The following is a 16,360-nucleotide window of genomic DNA, read 5'->3' as shown; positions in this document are numbered from 1 at the left end:
AAAATTTTTTTAAGTCAAGCCTAAATTATAAAAATAAATCTCAAACTCATCCATTAAATTTAACTTATATAATAAAAAATTAAAAAAAGTGATTAAATTAAGTTTAATGGGATTATATTCAATTTACATATATAAAAAAAATAAAAATAAAAATTAAGTTTAATAAAATATATATAATTTTTATTTTTAGTTTATATATATGTCGATTAACTTATATATAATTCATGTATATATAAAAATAAAAAATATATATATGTGAATTCAGGTTGGGTCAGTCTTAGATTTTAAATTTTTTGTTTAAGACATAGTTCGAAATTTAAACGGATTTAAAAATTGTATCTAAATCTGTTAAATGGGTTTTAATTTTTTTATCTAAACTCTCTCAAAACTTAAACGGATCTTCAAGTTTTGATAGATAACTTGATTCTTGAATATATCTAATATCAACATATACAAGAAAATTGAAAAATTCATATTAAATATAGAAAATTTAATAATTTTAGATGTTTAAAAGTAAGAAACTAAAAACCAAATTTTAGTGTGGTAAAAAATGCACATAAACATGCAAACAAAAGTTTGAGTAAAGAGAGAAAGTTTAGTAATTTGGCTCCAATCACTAGTTTTCACATGAGTTTATACTCAAATCATTAGAATTTTTAAATCCAATACTTGACTCAATAATTTATGTATATTCGTTTTTTATTCAAAAGCAAGATTTAAATTTCATTTCCTTGTAAAAGTAAGACTCAAATCTCTATTCCTTAAATTTTTTTTTTTTTAAATTCATTAGAACTTTGTAATTCAATTCGTTTTTGTGACATTGGTATACCTGGTGGAGTCATGTTATGGAGTGAGTTCCAATTGTGCAAAGACAAACATTTTTCTTGCAAATAACATGAGTTACATCAAAAATATTTTATTTAATTTATTTGCATATTTATAAAGCAACTACTTCTTTAAGAATATTCAAGCTCCTGAACTCTACTTAAATATGGTCCAAGGACGGCTTCCAACTCTGCCACCTTCATTACCTTCGTTCGGCGTAACTGAGAATTACTTAGTTGGAGAAATCCCTGGCTCCTCAATTTGCAATATGAGCTCCCTGGAAGATCTCGACCTGTCTAAGAATAATTTGGATGGAATTATTCCTGAATGTCTTGGAAATTTAAGTCATTCTCTGTCAGTCATGGATCTATTTATGAATAATTTTCATGGTGTAATACCAGCTGGAATATTTCCTAAAAGCTGTTCGTTGAAAAGTTTCCGTATCGACAGCAACCAAGTTGAAGGGCCAATACCACAATCTTTGGTTAATTGCTTGGACTTAGAAATTCTTGATCTCGGGAACAATGACTTAAATGACACCTTTCCTAGCTGGTTAGGAAAATTGAAAGGATCTACATGTTCTTGTCTTGCGGTCCAATAGATTGTATGGTCACATTGTCAATCCTGAAGTAGTTGCATCTTCCTTCTCTAATATGCGGATCATTGACCTCTCTCAAAATGACTTCCATGGCAGCTCGCCAATCAAGATTTTTGAAAATTTGTATGCTATGATCAATGGGTCTGAAAGGAAAGGTGAGTATATGGGATATCTGTATTCTGATGAATATCAAGTGTATTATGAGTGTTCTCTATTACTTACAACAAAAGGGCTGGAGAGGCAGTTCCTGAAACTTTTAACCATTTTAATGGTTATTGATTTTTCAAATAATCGATTCGACGGGCAGATTCCTGAAATACTTGGACAACTTCATTCACTTGTTGTCCTAAACCTCTCTCACAATGGTTTAACAGGTCCAATCCCATCATCCTTTGGCAATTTGTCAATGCTCGAGTCATTAGATCTCTCATCAAACAAGCTTCAAGGAAGAATTCCGCAAGCGTTAAAAAATCTTGGATTCTTAGCGGTGTTAAACCTTTCTCAGAATAATCTTACGGGCCCATTCCTGGAGGCAAACAGTTTGATACTTTCACAAATGATTCCTACAGTGGGAACTTGGATTTATATGGATTCCCTTTATCAAAAAGCTGCGGTAATAATGATCAGAAACAGCCTCCAACAAAAACTGATAGAGACGATGCACTGAATTGGAAATTTTCTATACTGATGGGGTATGGATGTAGCCTGGTGTTTGGATTGAGCACGGGATACATTGTATTCACAACTGGAAAACCATGGTGGTTCATTAAGATCATTGAGCTCTGTCAACAAAAATATTTTGGAAGGAAAATACAGAGAAGTGGAGGAAGAAAATAATTCAGCTGATTAATGCTCTTAGTCTTAGGTGAGTTACAATACTTCTAATAAAGTAACTGCTGTTTTTTTATTACCATACCTTTCTCAAATTTTCTCTGACAAGTTTTAACAAATGTTTCCAGTTTGGTTGTGTGCCTCTTGCAATAAGGATACTCTGAAGGGAAGTTAATTTCTTCCACAAACAGTTTTTCAAGCCTGGTGGATTGTCATCACCAATTTCAGTTGTAGTATTCGTATCCTATTCATAAGATTTTGGGTTATGGTATGTATTTTAGACTTCGATATATTGAACTATACGTGCTGTGTAGCATATATTCTCCAACATTTTCTTCAGCACTATGTTAGCTTCAATATTAATGCTCAAATTTAGGATCTGTAACACAAGCCTTGGTCTGATGAATAACTTGGGCAGGTAACAAGGCAAAGATGAAACTCCTGTATGAAACTTTTATTAAAATGCATGGTGTTCTTCCAAATAGAAACAGGACCTAGATTAACATTGAAGCACGCCAAAAGTACCCCCCAGATATCAATATGATAAATCCCCTCTTTTTCTTCAGACTAATTCACAGACTTAGCCTGCAGGTAATTATTGCATTACATATGTTGAATATATGATAGATGCTTAGTTCATTAATTGACATAATACAACAAATTTACTACCAGAATTAGTGGATAACAAATTTCAATGGGAACAACTTAAACAGATATGCTTCCTATCGATGACCCCTTCTTTAGAATTTCTTACCAGAATCAGTGAATAACCAAAAGATAAGCTATGTAGATCCGTCCTTGAGCCTATGAAACCCTCTAAACTTTCATTTTTATTTTTTAATTTAAGTCATGCTATTCTAAGGGATTTTGAATTGTGTAGAAACCTGTTTTGTCCGAGAAAAATTGCCTGTTATTTTGAAAAATTCAAATTTGATTCTTGATTTTATTCTGATTTGATTTCGGATTACTATATGACTCAATTAAGTTTTAATTTTAATTTTATTTTTGGTTTTTTTTATTTTTTTATTTTTTTATTTTCTTCTTTCCTTCTTTCCTTCTTGTCTTTTTCTTCTTCTCTCTGGTTTTTTTTTTTTTTGTTTTTTCCAAAAGTCACGGTGCATTAAATGTAACACCGAACTGTATATCTTGTCAGCAATGCATATCTTATCAGCAACCAACCAGGTCCAAGATTTCGGCCAATTGCCCCAAGCTATATCGCCGCACCGCCAGCCGCACCATCGCCCTGACCCCTCAAATTGGTTTAAAATTTCTTCTCAAATCCCATAAATCTGAGATTTAGTTTTGTTCTTGACTCTATAAATAAAGCCTTTCAAGCACAAAAATAAAGACTAATTAAAGGTAAAAAAAATTTTAAGTTATATCAAAAGTGTCGAAAACATATTAGAAAATTTTTAATATTTAAATAATAATAAAATAAAAAGTAAAAGATTGCTTGAACAAGATAATTCTAGGATCCTATAGAATTAATCGGTATCATCTTCATACGACTGTTGTGGGAGTATTATAATCTTCTTCATGCATAACTTACTCTTAAACCAAACTTTAGTTTCATAGATCAAAAAATAGGATTAGTGACTAATCACATCTAAACAACAAAAATTTGTGATGACTCTTTGATTTTTACATCTAGTGGTTTACTCTCCAGACCGATATGTTATGCTTGCAACTTGGTGACTTCGTTAAGGACTAATAGAGAGTCAAACCAAAACTAATTTTATGTAATCCTAGGTCGTAGTTGAATAGATTAATTTTCTTTATTCAATTATGTGACTGATTACTTTCTTACTTGTTTATTTGTTTAAAAGTCGTTCAAGAATCAGTTCCTCCATACATTACATAAGCATATTATAACATGAGCTCTAGACCTTAGTTTCGTCCTTCTTCGAAGGGCGTAGAGTTCTTATACTCTTGTGAGGTATTAACTTCCCCAATGACTAGCAAAATGTTTTGCTCAAATTGATTCCTTTTAATTTGTAACCTATCATGGGTAAGGATTGGAATGCATTACTAATCCTGCGTGGATGATAGTGAGGGACAATTTGAGAGCCTTTAGCTTGTTATCCTAACCTAGCATATGAATGACCTAGGAAGCCTATCTTTGGATAGAGCCATGACCACTTATTATTTAGAATTATCCTAAATACCAAAGGATATATGAAAAAAAAGGCCATTGTTGTTTCAAATTCCTTATTATTTATCTCATGCATCACCACAATTTCATATAGGAAGTTATTTTCCACATCAATTTTGACAAAATGAATCTTGGTTACATCCATGGAAAGTTTAGAGCAGTTTCAATCTACACCGATTTAACATAATGCTTTGAAAATCAGATCGGAGGAAACAAAAAGTAAAGAAGAATATTATTTTTTGGTAGATTATGTGTCCATTCTTCATAAGAAAATCCATCTTAATTTGAAGCAAAACAACTTTTCCAATCTGGCTTTGATTTGAAAGTAATGGAATAGCAATATACGAGAAAATTTTCAAGAGCTATATGGAGAGTTAGCTTTACTTCTCTCGATAGAGGTGGATGAATAGCTTATTAGAGAGATTACGTGATTTTGGGAGCCTTTATACAAATGTTTCGTGTTCAATAAGGTTGATATGGTGCCATAATTGAAAAGTATTCCAAATTGCTTCGTCTACACCATTTATGTCCTAACAAAGTCTTTTTACAAAACAAGAGTATAGGCTATCATAAAAAACTAGCCACAATGATGAAAATCAATATGGAAGAAATTGATAAGCACGTTAAAAAAAAAGTGAGAATGCATATATTCTTAAGGATTTCTTGCATTGGCATCTCATTAGACAACAGATGATAACTAGTGCATGACTCTGTTTGCTTTAGTTGCGTAAAAGATGGTAGATTCTCAAAAGGACTTGGATATATAGACGTAGCAGTGGTGATTTCTTAGAGCAAGTCAAGAACAACGTTAATCCGACTCTAATTATTTTGGCAAAAGCCATCAGATTTTTGAATTTTTGTTAAGATTCTTAATAAATTGAGGAAACAAGTTAGTGTATGTAATGGGGATAGGGTCGAAAGAGGCTTTCTCTTGGGTTTTTTTATGGGCTCTTAGGCCATTTCATTGGGTTGGTCTCCATTATGATCTAGTAGGTAGGGCAAAACGGTTGTATATATAGGTGAGAGTTTGAAAGGATGGATGGACAAAGGGTGAATAAGTTAATTGTTATACTGGCTGATATGAATAAATGATGGATGTGACATTGTTTAGGGAAGATAATGGGTTTGGTACATTGGTACAAGGTACGAAGCAAAACCTTTGATTTGTTGCCCTATATAGTTCACTACTTGGGCTTCACTTTTTTTTCTTTCTAGGCACTATGCTTTTGTTTTGTGCCACTCGTCTCTTTTGCATTAAGCTTGACAATCTTTATAGTGTTTTCAATAATCTTGCCTGAGATCACTATGTTTATAAAGTTTTTGATTGTGTTTATCTTTCATAATATAGTGCTTTTAAGGTGTCAACAAATAGAACAATGATTTTTTTTTTTTATGAAATTAAGCTGTATTTGTGCGATCACATCTCTGTACCTCTGTGCATATTTTTTGAAACTCTCTATTGCTTTCTTTTTCATGCTCTACAAAGATAGATGATTTGGAACCAAATCTACGACATACCAATATTGAGTAATAAATATCCTCACAAGCTTTGTTCATGAATGGATACGAGTCTTATCTAATTGAACATATCATCTAGTTGTAGAACCCGTAAAACTATTTTAAAATACGTGCATCAGTAGTTTTCATCATGAGCATGCGTAACCATCTTATGATAATACATAGTGATATGAATCACTAGGCATTTTGTGCCATTGTGCTTTTTAAACTCAGAGACTTAAATTTAAGTGGGATGACCATATCCAAAACTAAACAATGCTCAGTTGCATCCATAGAGCTGTAAAAATCCATTCTTTTTATAGCTCTAAGTCTTTTTTCTATTAATTTCATCTTTTGTTGGGCATTTGTGTTCTCCACTACCTCAGATACATTCATTCCTAGCTTTTCTTTCTCTTTGAGGTCATCTAGATCTAGAATCGAGATTGTCTAAAATGGTTTTTGTACAAAGATTAATTAGAGAAATTTTGGAATTGTCTCGAAATGGGTATGGATGTCATTCCTTGATAAATGTATGGATATCCCCTGGGAATAGGGATTTGCATTCTGGCCCCTTAAGAAGCTTAGGGTTGATGAGGCTCAAACTTAGGGGTTTATAAATGACCCATTGTGTCTAGCAATTTCTCCTGTTAGTTAAGACTTCTTTCTATCACTTTTTCTTTATCTAAATTCTTGAGTATGTCCATTATCTTGTTAAGATCTTTATTTTTCTTGTGCCTTTCCAATTTTCTCAAATTGATTAACCTATTTTTGTTCTACGATTCTTGTTTGAGCCTTGGTATTGTATAAATGTTGAGTATGCCAAGTTAGAATTTTTTATGGGTGAGCTATTCTTGAACTTCTACTATCCCAATTGTTAATAATTAGGATATATATTTTGATGCCTATTCAAACAAGTGTATGAATGAAAAATGGACAAAAATGAACAAGATGAACAAGATGCATTAAAGAATGCTTGCCACACGTCAATTAATAACAAATAGCGATTATTACTAATCCAAAGTTACATCTACAAAAGCTCAAAGTCTATTACCTATTAAAGGAAATTCTTTATCTATTTATACTAATCTTGCATCTCATTAAGAAAATTTAGTAGATTCAGGCAGTGCATGCCAACTCGTTGTACTCATATCTTTAGCTTTTTAATCTTGTTTTCCATTTTTACTGCCTTATGTGTAGACATATTGATTTTTCCAAACAAGTGCTTTAAGTGTTCTTATTTTGCTATGTATCCATTCTTCCACCGTTCTCCTCTGTTAAGGTATTATTGGCACTCTTCCTCTAGAATAGAAGCTTGAGCTCTAACCTTATTAATAGTTCTTTAAGTATCTAATTATACTTTTAAACTTCCAAGAATGCATTTTTCTTGTTCATTCTTTTTTAAAAGTTGAGCTAATTTAGGACTGGTAGATGAATATTTCTTATTTAGATAAATGAATAAACTATTTCGTCCATCTTTCTCTTAACTGAGCTGCTGAACTTTTCTTTTTTAAACTTTTTGTTTTCATGTTTGAATTCTTTTTTTTCATCTTTTAGCTTTTGCTTTGCAATTTCTACTTCTAGCAACAAATCCTGAGGCTTTGGAGAAACTAGATTAGGTAGGCTGGTTGGACTCTCTTCATGTAGAACCATAATATCTTTAGCTCGCCTAGCATGCCATATAAAATATTTTGGGTTAATCTTGTTGGTATGCCTACCTCGATCCATTCTTTTTGTTTGTTCCCATGCTTGGACAATCTCTTATACCATCTTTATGGAATATGGTTCATCGTATGCAAAGCCTAATTGATTAAGTCCATGCATCATTGAAAAAACTGTTCATATCCAAATTGTCTTAATACCATAAGTAGGGCATAATGATTGCACCCCCAATGGCTTAAAAATGGAACTCATAGTTTGTCTCCACAACTATAAAATATTGAATCATATGGCATCTAGGATGCCCTCTATACTACTTACTAGCTCTTCAAGTTTCACAAATAAGAGATCCACTATTTCTCAGACTTTAATTTCGATCATTTAATCTAACAAAATTCCTTAAGTGGATGTTAAAACGAGATAAGGCTTGCAAAATTTGCTTTCTTTGATTTCAAAGTGACTTTTCATCCACACATACAAAAGTTGTATGCACCTTATAAAATGACATTTATTTGCTAACCTCTGTTAATCTTGAACCATTAAAACCTTTGTATCCTAAATGGTACAATTCTAGTGCATGTTATGATCATTATTATATGAATACAGACCATTCTATAGAGAACTGCACTACTTTGAAACACCAGGTGCAAGGATTAATCAAAGCTGGATTGTTCAAAATTAATGCCAACAAGTGAGGGACTCCAAATATTAGTGAAAATCTTTTACCAAATCATATTGCACCAACAATAAATGTTTTGATTGATGACTAGACATGTTATGTTAAAAGAATGATAGATAAAGTCAAAACTCTTATGGCTAAACTATTTAAATTTTTGGTTAAGGCTGGTATGTTGGAACCAGTAGACTTTTACAATTACATGGGATGATTGACTTGGCCAATAGTTTCAATTACCATAAAGGTGTTTTGGGGCATTCTATTAAGAGTTGTGATTAATTTCATTAAAAGGTACAAAGATTGATGAATATAGGCTAGATAAAATTCTATGTAAAGAGAGAAGATTTGACAGAGGTTAAAGTGTCTATCATTGATATACCAACAAAATTTATGCTCAAACATGTGATTATCTATTATGGTGAGAAGCCAACCTCAATGCCGAAAAAACCTTTCTCCTATCTAGTTGTGACTATTAGCATTCCTAGTCCTTTTTCATACTAGAACGACAAGGTAATGCCATGAAAGTATTATTATGATATCGTGGTTAATCTAGATACCGCAAACATAACAGGTACAATAGGCATGACCTAGAGCGAGTAATATTATACTCTAAAGATACTGAAGAAAGTTAGAAAAGAGAATACCAATCAAGAAGAAAAAAAAAGTCAAAGTAAACCCATGGCAATCTCTAATAAAGAATACAAAAAATAGTATTTAAAAATAAAGCTTGTGAATTTTTTAAATTAATAAAACATAAAGAATATAGCATGGTAGAATAGTTGAATAAGGTACCAACTAGAATTTCGCTATTATCACTCTTGCTATATTCAAAAGCTTATTGTAAATTGAAGGTGTTAAACTAAGAATATGTGTCCCGTAATGTATTTGTTGAGTAAGTGAAGCATCTTATAGGTAACTTGGTAGTCTTGAACTATATATCTTTCAGTGATAATGAGATTCCTCCAAAGGGTCAAAAAAATACCATGGCAAGTCATACTGAGGTTAAAGTTCTAATTAATATTGACTTTTCAATTAATGTTATACCTATGACCACATTGGTAAAACTACTTATTGATGTATCTTATATGAAACCCAATCATATAGTTATTTGAACCTTTGATAGAACCTGACGATAAGTGCTAAAAGATATAAAAATGCCATTGCAATTGGTCCTTGCACTTTTTACATGAACTTTTAAGTTATAGATATCTCACCCTTATACAAGTATTAGGCTATGGATTTATATGGCAAGTGTTATTCCATATTCGCTGTATCAAAAAGTTAAATTTAGTATGGATGGAAGCTTATGTGCATAGCAATAATAAAAGATTTATGGTAACCCAACTTGTGAATACCCTCTATGTGAAAGCTGTAGATGAAGACTTAGGCTGCTCTTATAGATTTTTTAATATTGCCAATGCTACGTATGTGGCTAAAGGATCCAAGTTATACTCACTGCATCTATCTACAACCACTAAGATAGTTGTCAAAAACTTACTAGAATGGCATGTCGATTAGGAATCGAATTTATGAAAAATTTATAAGGGATCACAAAGTCACTAGTAGTATATTACAATAAATATAGTTTTGGCTTTGGATATAAACCAACAAGAGAGATATAATGAAAATGGTGATGGACAATTAAAAAAAAAAACTAGGATGAAGATCTGTTCGTATCTTTGTCCTCTAAATTTTGAACTGAATAATTGAAAAGTTATAAAATTATTTGTTATCTTTAAAACTTTGAAAAAGCAATGTGTTATGAATCTTCAAGTCCCAAATTGCTCATTCTATAAGTATTAGGAGATTTTTTGTGATGTATTTATATTTGTCATTTTAATAAAATACTTAAAAAATGCATTTACATTTCTTCTATTGTTTTCATTTTTATTCATTCGTTTCATTTATTTCTACTTTTTTATTTTCTTCCCTTACCAATATTATGCTCCAATATTCTCTTATTCTCACCTATTTATAGGTTCCAAAATAATGAATATGAAAATAATCATGATAGTAATCTTGGATTCAATTTCAAAAACCCAATTCATGTTTAACCAACTTGGTAATGAAACACTTTGCCTCCAAATTTGTTGAAATTAATATAATATGAAAATAAGCCAATTAAGCCCCATCAAGAAATTACTGAACTAATAAATTTGAAGAATGATGAAAATAAAAGAGAAGTTAAGGTCAGTATATTCCTTCTACCAAGTGGCAGGCAAAGGCTGAAAAAATTACTTCAAAAATTCATGAAATGTTCGCATGATCCTATTAAGATATGTTAAGACTCAGTATTGATATTATAGAACACAAATTACCTTTAAAACCAGAATGCAAGCTAGTACAGCAAAAGTTAAGATGCATAAAACCAAAAATGTTCTGAAAATCAAAGAAGAAGTGAAGAAACAAATCGATGTTAGATTTATGGAGGTGATAAAATATCTTGAATGGGTAGCCACCATAGTGCCAGTTTTTCAAAAAAATGAAAAAGTAAAAATGCGTGTTAATTATCAGGATCTGAGTAAGACAAGTCCCAAGGATAATTCTTCTTTGTCTTATATTAATACTTTAGTGGATAACACTACTTAGCATTCCATATTTTCCTTTATGGATGGCTTTTCAAGTAAAATCAAATCAAAATGGCTCAAGATGATATAAAAAAGACAACGCTTATAACTATATAGAGCAAATTTTGTTACAAAGTTATGCTTTTGGATTGAAAATTGCTTGTGCTACTTATCAAAAGGCAATGATTACTTTTTTTTTTATAACATGATGCATAAAAAAATAGAAGTATATATAAATGATATGATTACAAAGTCTCATTAAAAAAAAGATTATGTAGTTAATTTTAAAAAGTTACTTGATAAGTTAAAAAAATTTCAACTAAAGTTGAATCATGTCAAGTGTATATTTAGTGCTAAATCAAGAAAACTGTTGGGTTTTGTAGTCAATAAAAAAAGAACTGAAATGGATCCAGATATGATACTTGCTATTCAAAACTTATCTTTTTCTTATACCCCAAAAGAAGTGTGAGGCTTTTTAGGAAGATCGAACTATATTGCTCATTTCATCTCTCAACTCACCTACAAATGCAATCCTATTTTCAAGCTTATTAGAAAACATGATTTAGGAGAATGGAATGATGAATGTTAAAAGCTTTGGATAAAGTTAAAAAGTATTTATCAAATGCACTTGTATTGGTACTACTAGTTTTGGGGAAGCCTTTAATTCTGTACCTAACAATACATAAAAATTCAATAAGGTGTGTATTGGGCAAAAAAATGAAACCAACAAAAAGGAAAGAGTAATCTACTACTTGAGCATGAAGTTCACTGATTATAAGTCTAAGTATTCACTATTAAAAATGATATTTTATGCACTGGCCTAGACAGCTCGAATGCTCAAGCAATACATGCTTTCTCATACTACTTGACTTATAGCAAAATTGGATCCCATTTAGTATATCTTTAAAAAGCCTTTATTGACATGGAGGATAGTAAGATGGTAAGTTATGCTATCAAAAAATGATATTGTTTATGTAACATAAAAAGTAATTAAGGAAATGCAACACCTAAGTTTCTTCTCGATCGTGAAAAATCTTAGAAGATGTATTTTGATGGAGCTATTAATGCCCTAGGCTATGGTATTAAGGTAATTTTGATATCTCCTAATGACACTATTATCCCATCACAGTTAGATTGAATTTTAATTGTACAAATAATGTCACTGAATACGAAACTTGTATTATGGGTTTGTAGGCAGCAATTAAAAAGAAGATAAAAATGTTGGATGTATTTGAATATTCAACTCTAGACATATATCAATTACGAGGAGAATAAGAAATGAAAGATTCGAAGTTGATTCGGTACAATGAGTACATTTTTGAACAGGTTAAACAATTTAAACAAATTTAATTTTGAACATCTGCTTAGATAAAAGAACCAGATTGCTGTTACACTAGCTATTTCAATTGCAATGATTAAAATAGATGTAAATATTGAGATCCAACCCATCAAGTTGGAAGTAAAATATGTACCAACATATATTGCTTAGGTATTAAAGAAGAAGTTGATGGAAAGCCTTGGTATTATGATATGTTACAATACGTTAGAAGTTAACAATACCTAAAGCATACAACAAAAATGATAAAAAGATCATTAAAAGGTTGGCCATAGGTTCCTTCCTTGATTAAGATATCCTTTATAAAAAAGTTAAGATCAAGTGCTATTAAGATGTGTGATGCAACTAAAGCAAAAAAAGATTCTTGAAAAAGTACATGAAAGAATTTATAGTGCACATGCAAATGGCTAAACAAATTATGAGGGCTAGCTATTATTGGTTGACAATAGAGAATGACTATATTGATTATGCTAGAATATATCATAAGTGTCAGATTTATGTTGATAAGATTCATACTATTCCATCAGCTTTGTATATTTTGGCATCTCCATGGCTATATTCTATGTTTGGCATAGATGTCATTGATCCCATTACCTCAAAAGCTTCAAATAGGCATAGATTCATCTTCGTAATAATTGATTATTTCATAAAATAAGTAGAAACTATGTCATATGCTAGTGTAACCTAGTTGGTGGTATGCAAATTCATAAAAAAAGAGATAACATGCAAATATGGACTTCTCAAAAGGATTATTTTTGACAATACCAAAAATTTTGAACAGTAAAATAATGAATGAAATGTGTACTCAATCTGAGATCCATCATCATAATTTTGTATCATACCATCTAAAAATGAATAAGGTAGTAGAAGCTATAAATAAAAATATCAAAAGGATCCTAAAGAAGATGATTAATACTTACAAAAATTAGAATAAAAAATTATCTTTTGCTTTGCATGCTTACAAATATCAGTCCAAATATCTATTGAGGCCTACCCATTTTTGTTGGTTTATGAGATGAAAGTTGTGTTACCAGTCGAAAGGTATTATTTCATTGAAAGTTCTAATAGAAGTAAAGCTAAAAGAAATAGAGTGGGTTCAAAATCGCTACAAATAGTTAAACTTTATTGAAAAGATAAGACTTATAGCATTTTACCATGGTCAATTGTATCAAAAGATGATGATGAAAGTACAAGATAAAAAAATCCATCCTTGTCACTTTTGAGAAAGAGATTTAGTGCTAAAAAGGATCCTTCCAAATCAATATGACAATCAAGGAAAATGGATACCAAATTAGGAAGGTCTGTATATGGTGCAAAAAGCTTTTTTAGGTAGGGCATTAATTTGGGCAAAAACGAATGAAAATGATTTAACTAATTCAATAAACTCAGATGCTGTGAAAAAATACGTTGCCTAAAAAAAAAGAAAAATAAAGATTTGAAAAGAAAATGAGATATATATATATAAGTTGATAACCTAAAAAAGAGGTTTAAGTATAAAGGAAAGGCAATATCATGCAATGACCTCACAACATAGGGACAAATGAGGTTTGATGAACTTTAAAGGATCAAAAATGTCATCTGGTTAAGTTTTGGAATAAAAAGTCTAAGAATGACTTGTTCATGATTATTTTGTTATCATTCTTTAAGTGCTTTTGTCCTAACCTAAACACTTAGTCTTTTTATTGGTATACTCTTCTTATCCGTTTATTGAAATGTGCTTTCTCTTATTTGAAAAATAAAAATAATATATATATCCATTCTTTTATCTCATTTGTCATCTTTATTCATCCTATAAATGAATAAAAGAAAAGTGTGATTGCATTTTGTTGATTTTAAAATTAAAATGATGAAAAACTAACTAATAACATGAAAGATATTAACATCACTTTAAAAAGTTAAAAAAGGTAGATAGAAAAATAATGATAAAAGCATGGCAAAATGTTGACATTGCAGATTGCTAAAGTAGAAAGAAAAAAAAGAAGAATATTTTTAAGGAAAATGCAATGACTGAACATTAAGGCCATGTTGGTTCTATGGTATTTGCTGACCAAAAGGCAAGAGATCTTAAAAATCCTTAACCACAATTAAAAGTAAATAATTTTGATTATATCACATGCATTGCATTTAGAGCATTTGGTGCATGCACCCATGGAAGGTTAAGATCATAAATTGTTGCAAGGACAAGGACTTTTCATTCTTTAAGGGGAAAAAAAAGACTTTTGGCCCTCGTACAAAGATAACAACCAAAGACAACAATCAAAGATAAGACTTCAATACTCAAATGAGAGAAATTTGCTTTTTTAGAGGTGAGATTTCAATTTTCAAAGGTAACAAAGATTTTTAAAAAAAATGATGATTTGTGGTTATGATTTTTAAAGTTGTTTAACTTCTATTTAGAATAAGCTTTTTCAAGATGAGATTGTTTTTAAGTTGTGGAGCCTCTATTTAAAGGAATATTTGTTGTCAAAATTTGTAAGTCCTCTAGGAATAATGTTTCAATATTTCAAAAACTTGTCGAGTTTTTGTTTAAAAAAACCTTTTAAATTCTCAAAAAGTTATCAAGGCTTTGTTTATATGAGCTTTTTAAAATTTTAAAAAGTTATCGAGTCTCTATTAAGAAAAGCCTTTCAAATTTTTAAAAAGTTATCGAGTTTCTATTTAGAGCAACCTTTCAAATTTTTAAAAAGTTTTCGAGCTTTTGTTTAGATAAGCCTTTTTAATTTTCAAAAAGTTGTCTAACCTCTATTTAGAGGAACCGTTTGAAATTCAACAAGCCTATGTTTAGAGGAGTTCAAAAAAAAAAAAATCTTTATGTTCAATGTTTGGTTTTTTGTATGTGTTTGCCAAGATAAAATTGTTGTCTTTTTTGTTTTTATTTTATTCCTAATTCGTAGTAATATGCAAAGAGAAGCAACTATAATCACCTATTTTATCTAAGAGAAATTGAGTGTTATTTTAGAAAACCCAAATTGATTCTCAATTTTATTCTTATCCAATCTTGGATTACTCGTTAAGCTTAATTAAGTTTCAACCCAAATGTAATTTTGTTTTTATTTATCTTACTTTATTTTTATTTCTGGTTTTATCTTTATTTTATATTTTTATTATTTTTTATTTTTTTCCTTTTTTTTCTATCTTTTTTTTCTTCTTTCTAAATTTTTTTGGTGCAAAAGTCATTGCGGATTAAATGCACTACCCACCTACACCACTTGCCAACAACCATAAAGGTGCAAGGTTTTGGCCAACTATCCCCAGCTACACCACCGCACTGCCAGCCACACCATCACCCAAACAACCTATCATACCGACTTAAGTCATACTGAAATGTTAAGAATAGCTTAGAAAATTTTTAATATTTAAATAACGATAATAAAATAATAAGTAAAACACTATATAAGCAAGATCATTTTAAGATCTTATAGAATTAATTGGTATCATCTTCAGATAGGCGCTGTGAGGTGTAACAATCTTTCTCACTTATAATCGTATGCTCAAATCTAACTTAATTTCATAGACCAAAAGATAAGATTGATGACTAATCATATCTTAACAAAAAAGATTGATGGTGACTTCTTGATTTTTACATCTAATAATCAAGCCTCCGAACTTATACGTTATAATAAATTTTTAAATTAATTTCAAATCTCTAAATTGTTTCATTATGTGTTGAAGCCAAAAAAAAATACTATTAAATTATGTGATAATTTTACGTTTAACAATTACTAGTAATATAACAAGAAATTATTTGATATACTGATAGTGAAATTTTTTAACTTCATAAGTAAGATTAAGATAGTGACATATTTTTTTATACATATTTAAAAAAATTAATTTAAAAATAAATGAAACATATTTCATCATTTTAACTTTATTTGTGTGTTTATAAACTCTATTGTCACTATATCAAATAATTTTTCTAATATAATATAAGTAAAAAAAATTAAATGATTTAAGTACTTGCCAAATTTTTCAAAAAGGAGGAAGACTTTTGCTTTTTTTTTGTTTTTTACTCTGAAAACTTAAATTCTTGTCTAGGAAGCTCAGTTGAATTGAGTCATTAGTACCAATGACATTAGCATTTGATTAAAAAAAATTAAACATTTCCTAAAATATTTTTGTCCACAAGAATACTTCAACCGTGTCATGGAGGACAAAATTATTTATATTTTATGTCACCTTAATTTCCTTCTACCACCTTTAATCTTTCAATTGATCTTCATGA

General features: G+C 30.1%; 1 protein-coding gene across 1 annotated transcript; it reads left to right on the top strand.

The window, feature by feature from the left end:
• The first annotated feature begins 969 nt into the window (after positions 1-969).
• LOC111288787 (receptor like protein 24-like) lies at positions 970-2,288 on the top strand. The gene is given in 3 exon segments (XM_089759356.1): positions 970-1,390; positions 1,392-1,935; positions 1,938-2,288. Coding segments are annotated over 3 exon segments (1,266 nt in total). The 5' UTR covers positions 970-991; the 3' UTR covers positions 2,261-2,288.
• Positions 2,289-16,360: the final 14,072 nt, after the last annotated feature.

The sequence above is a fragment of the Durio zibethinus genome, chromosome 4 (assembly GCF_047325235.1).
Source record: "Durio zibethinus cultivar Kanyao isolate XHJ-2024 chromosome 4, ASM4732523v1, whole genome shotgun sequence".
Taxonomy (NCBI): Eukaryota; Viridiplantae; Streptophyta; class Magnoliopsida; order Malvales; family Malvaceae; genus Durio; species Durio zibethinus.
This window is presented reverse-complemented; position numbering and strand designations above follow the sequence as displayed.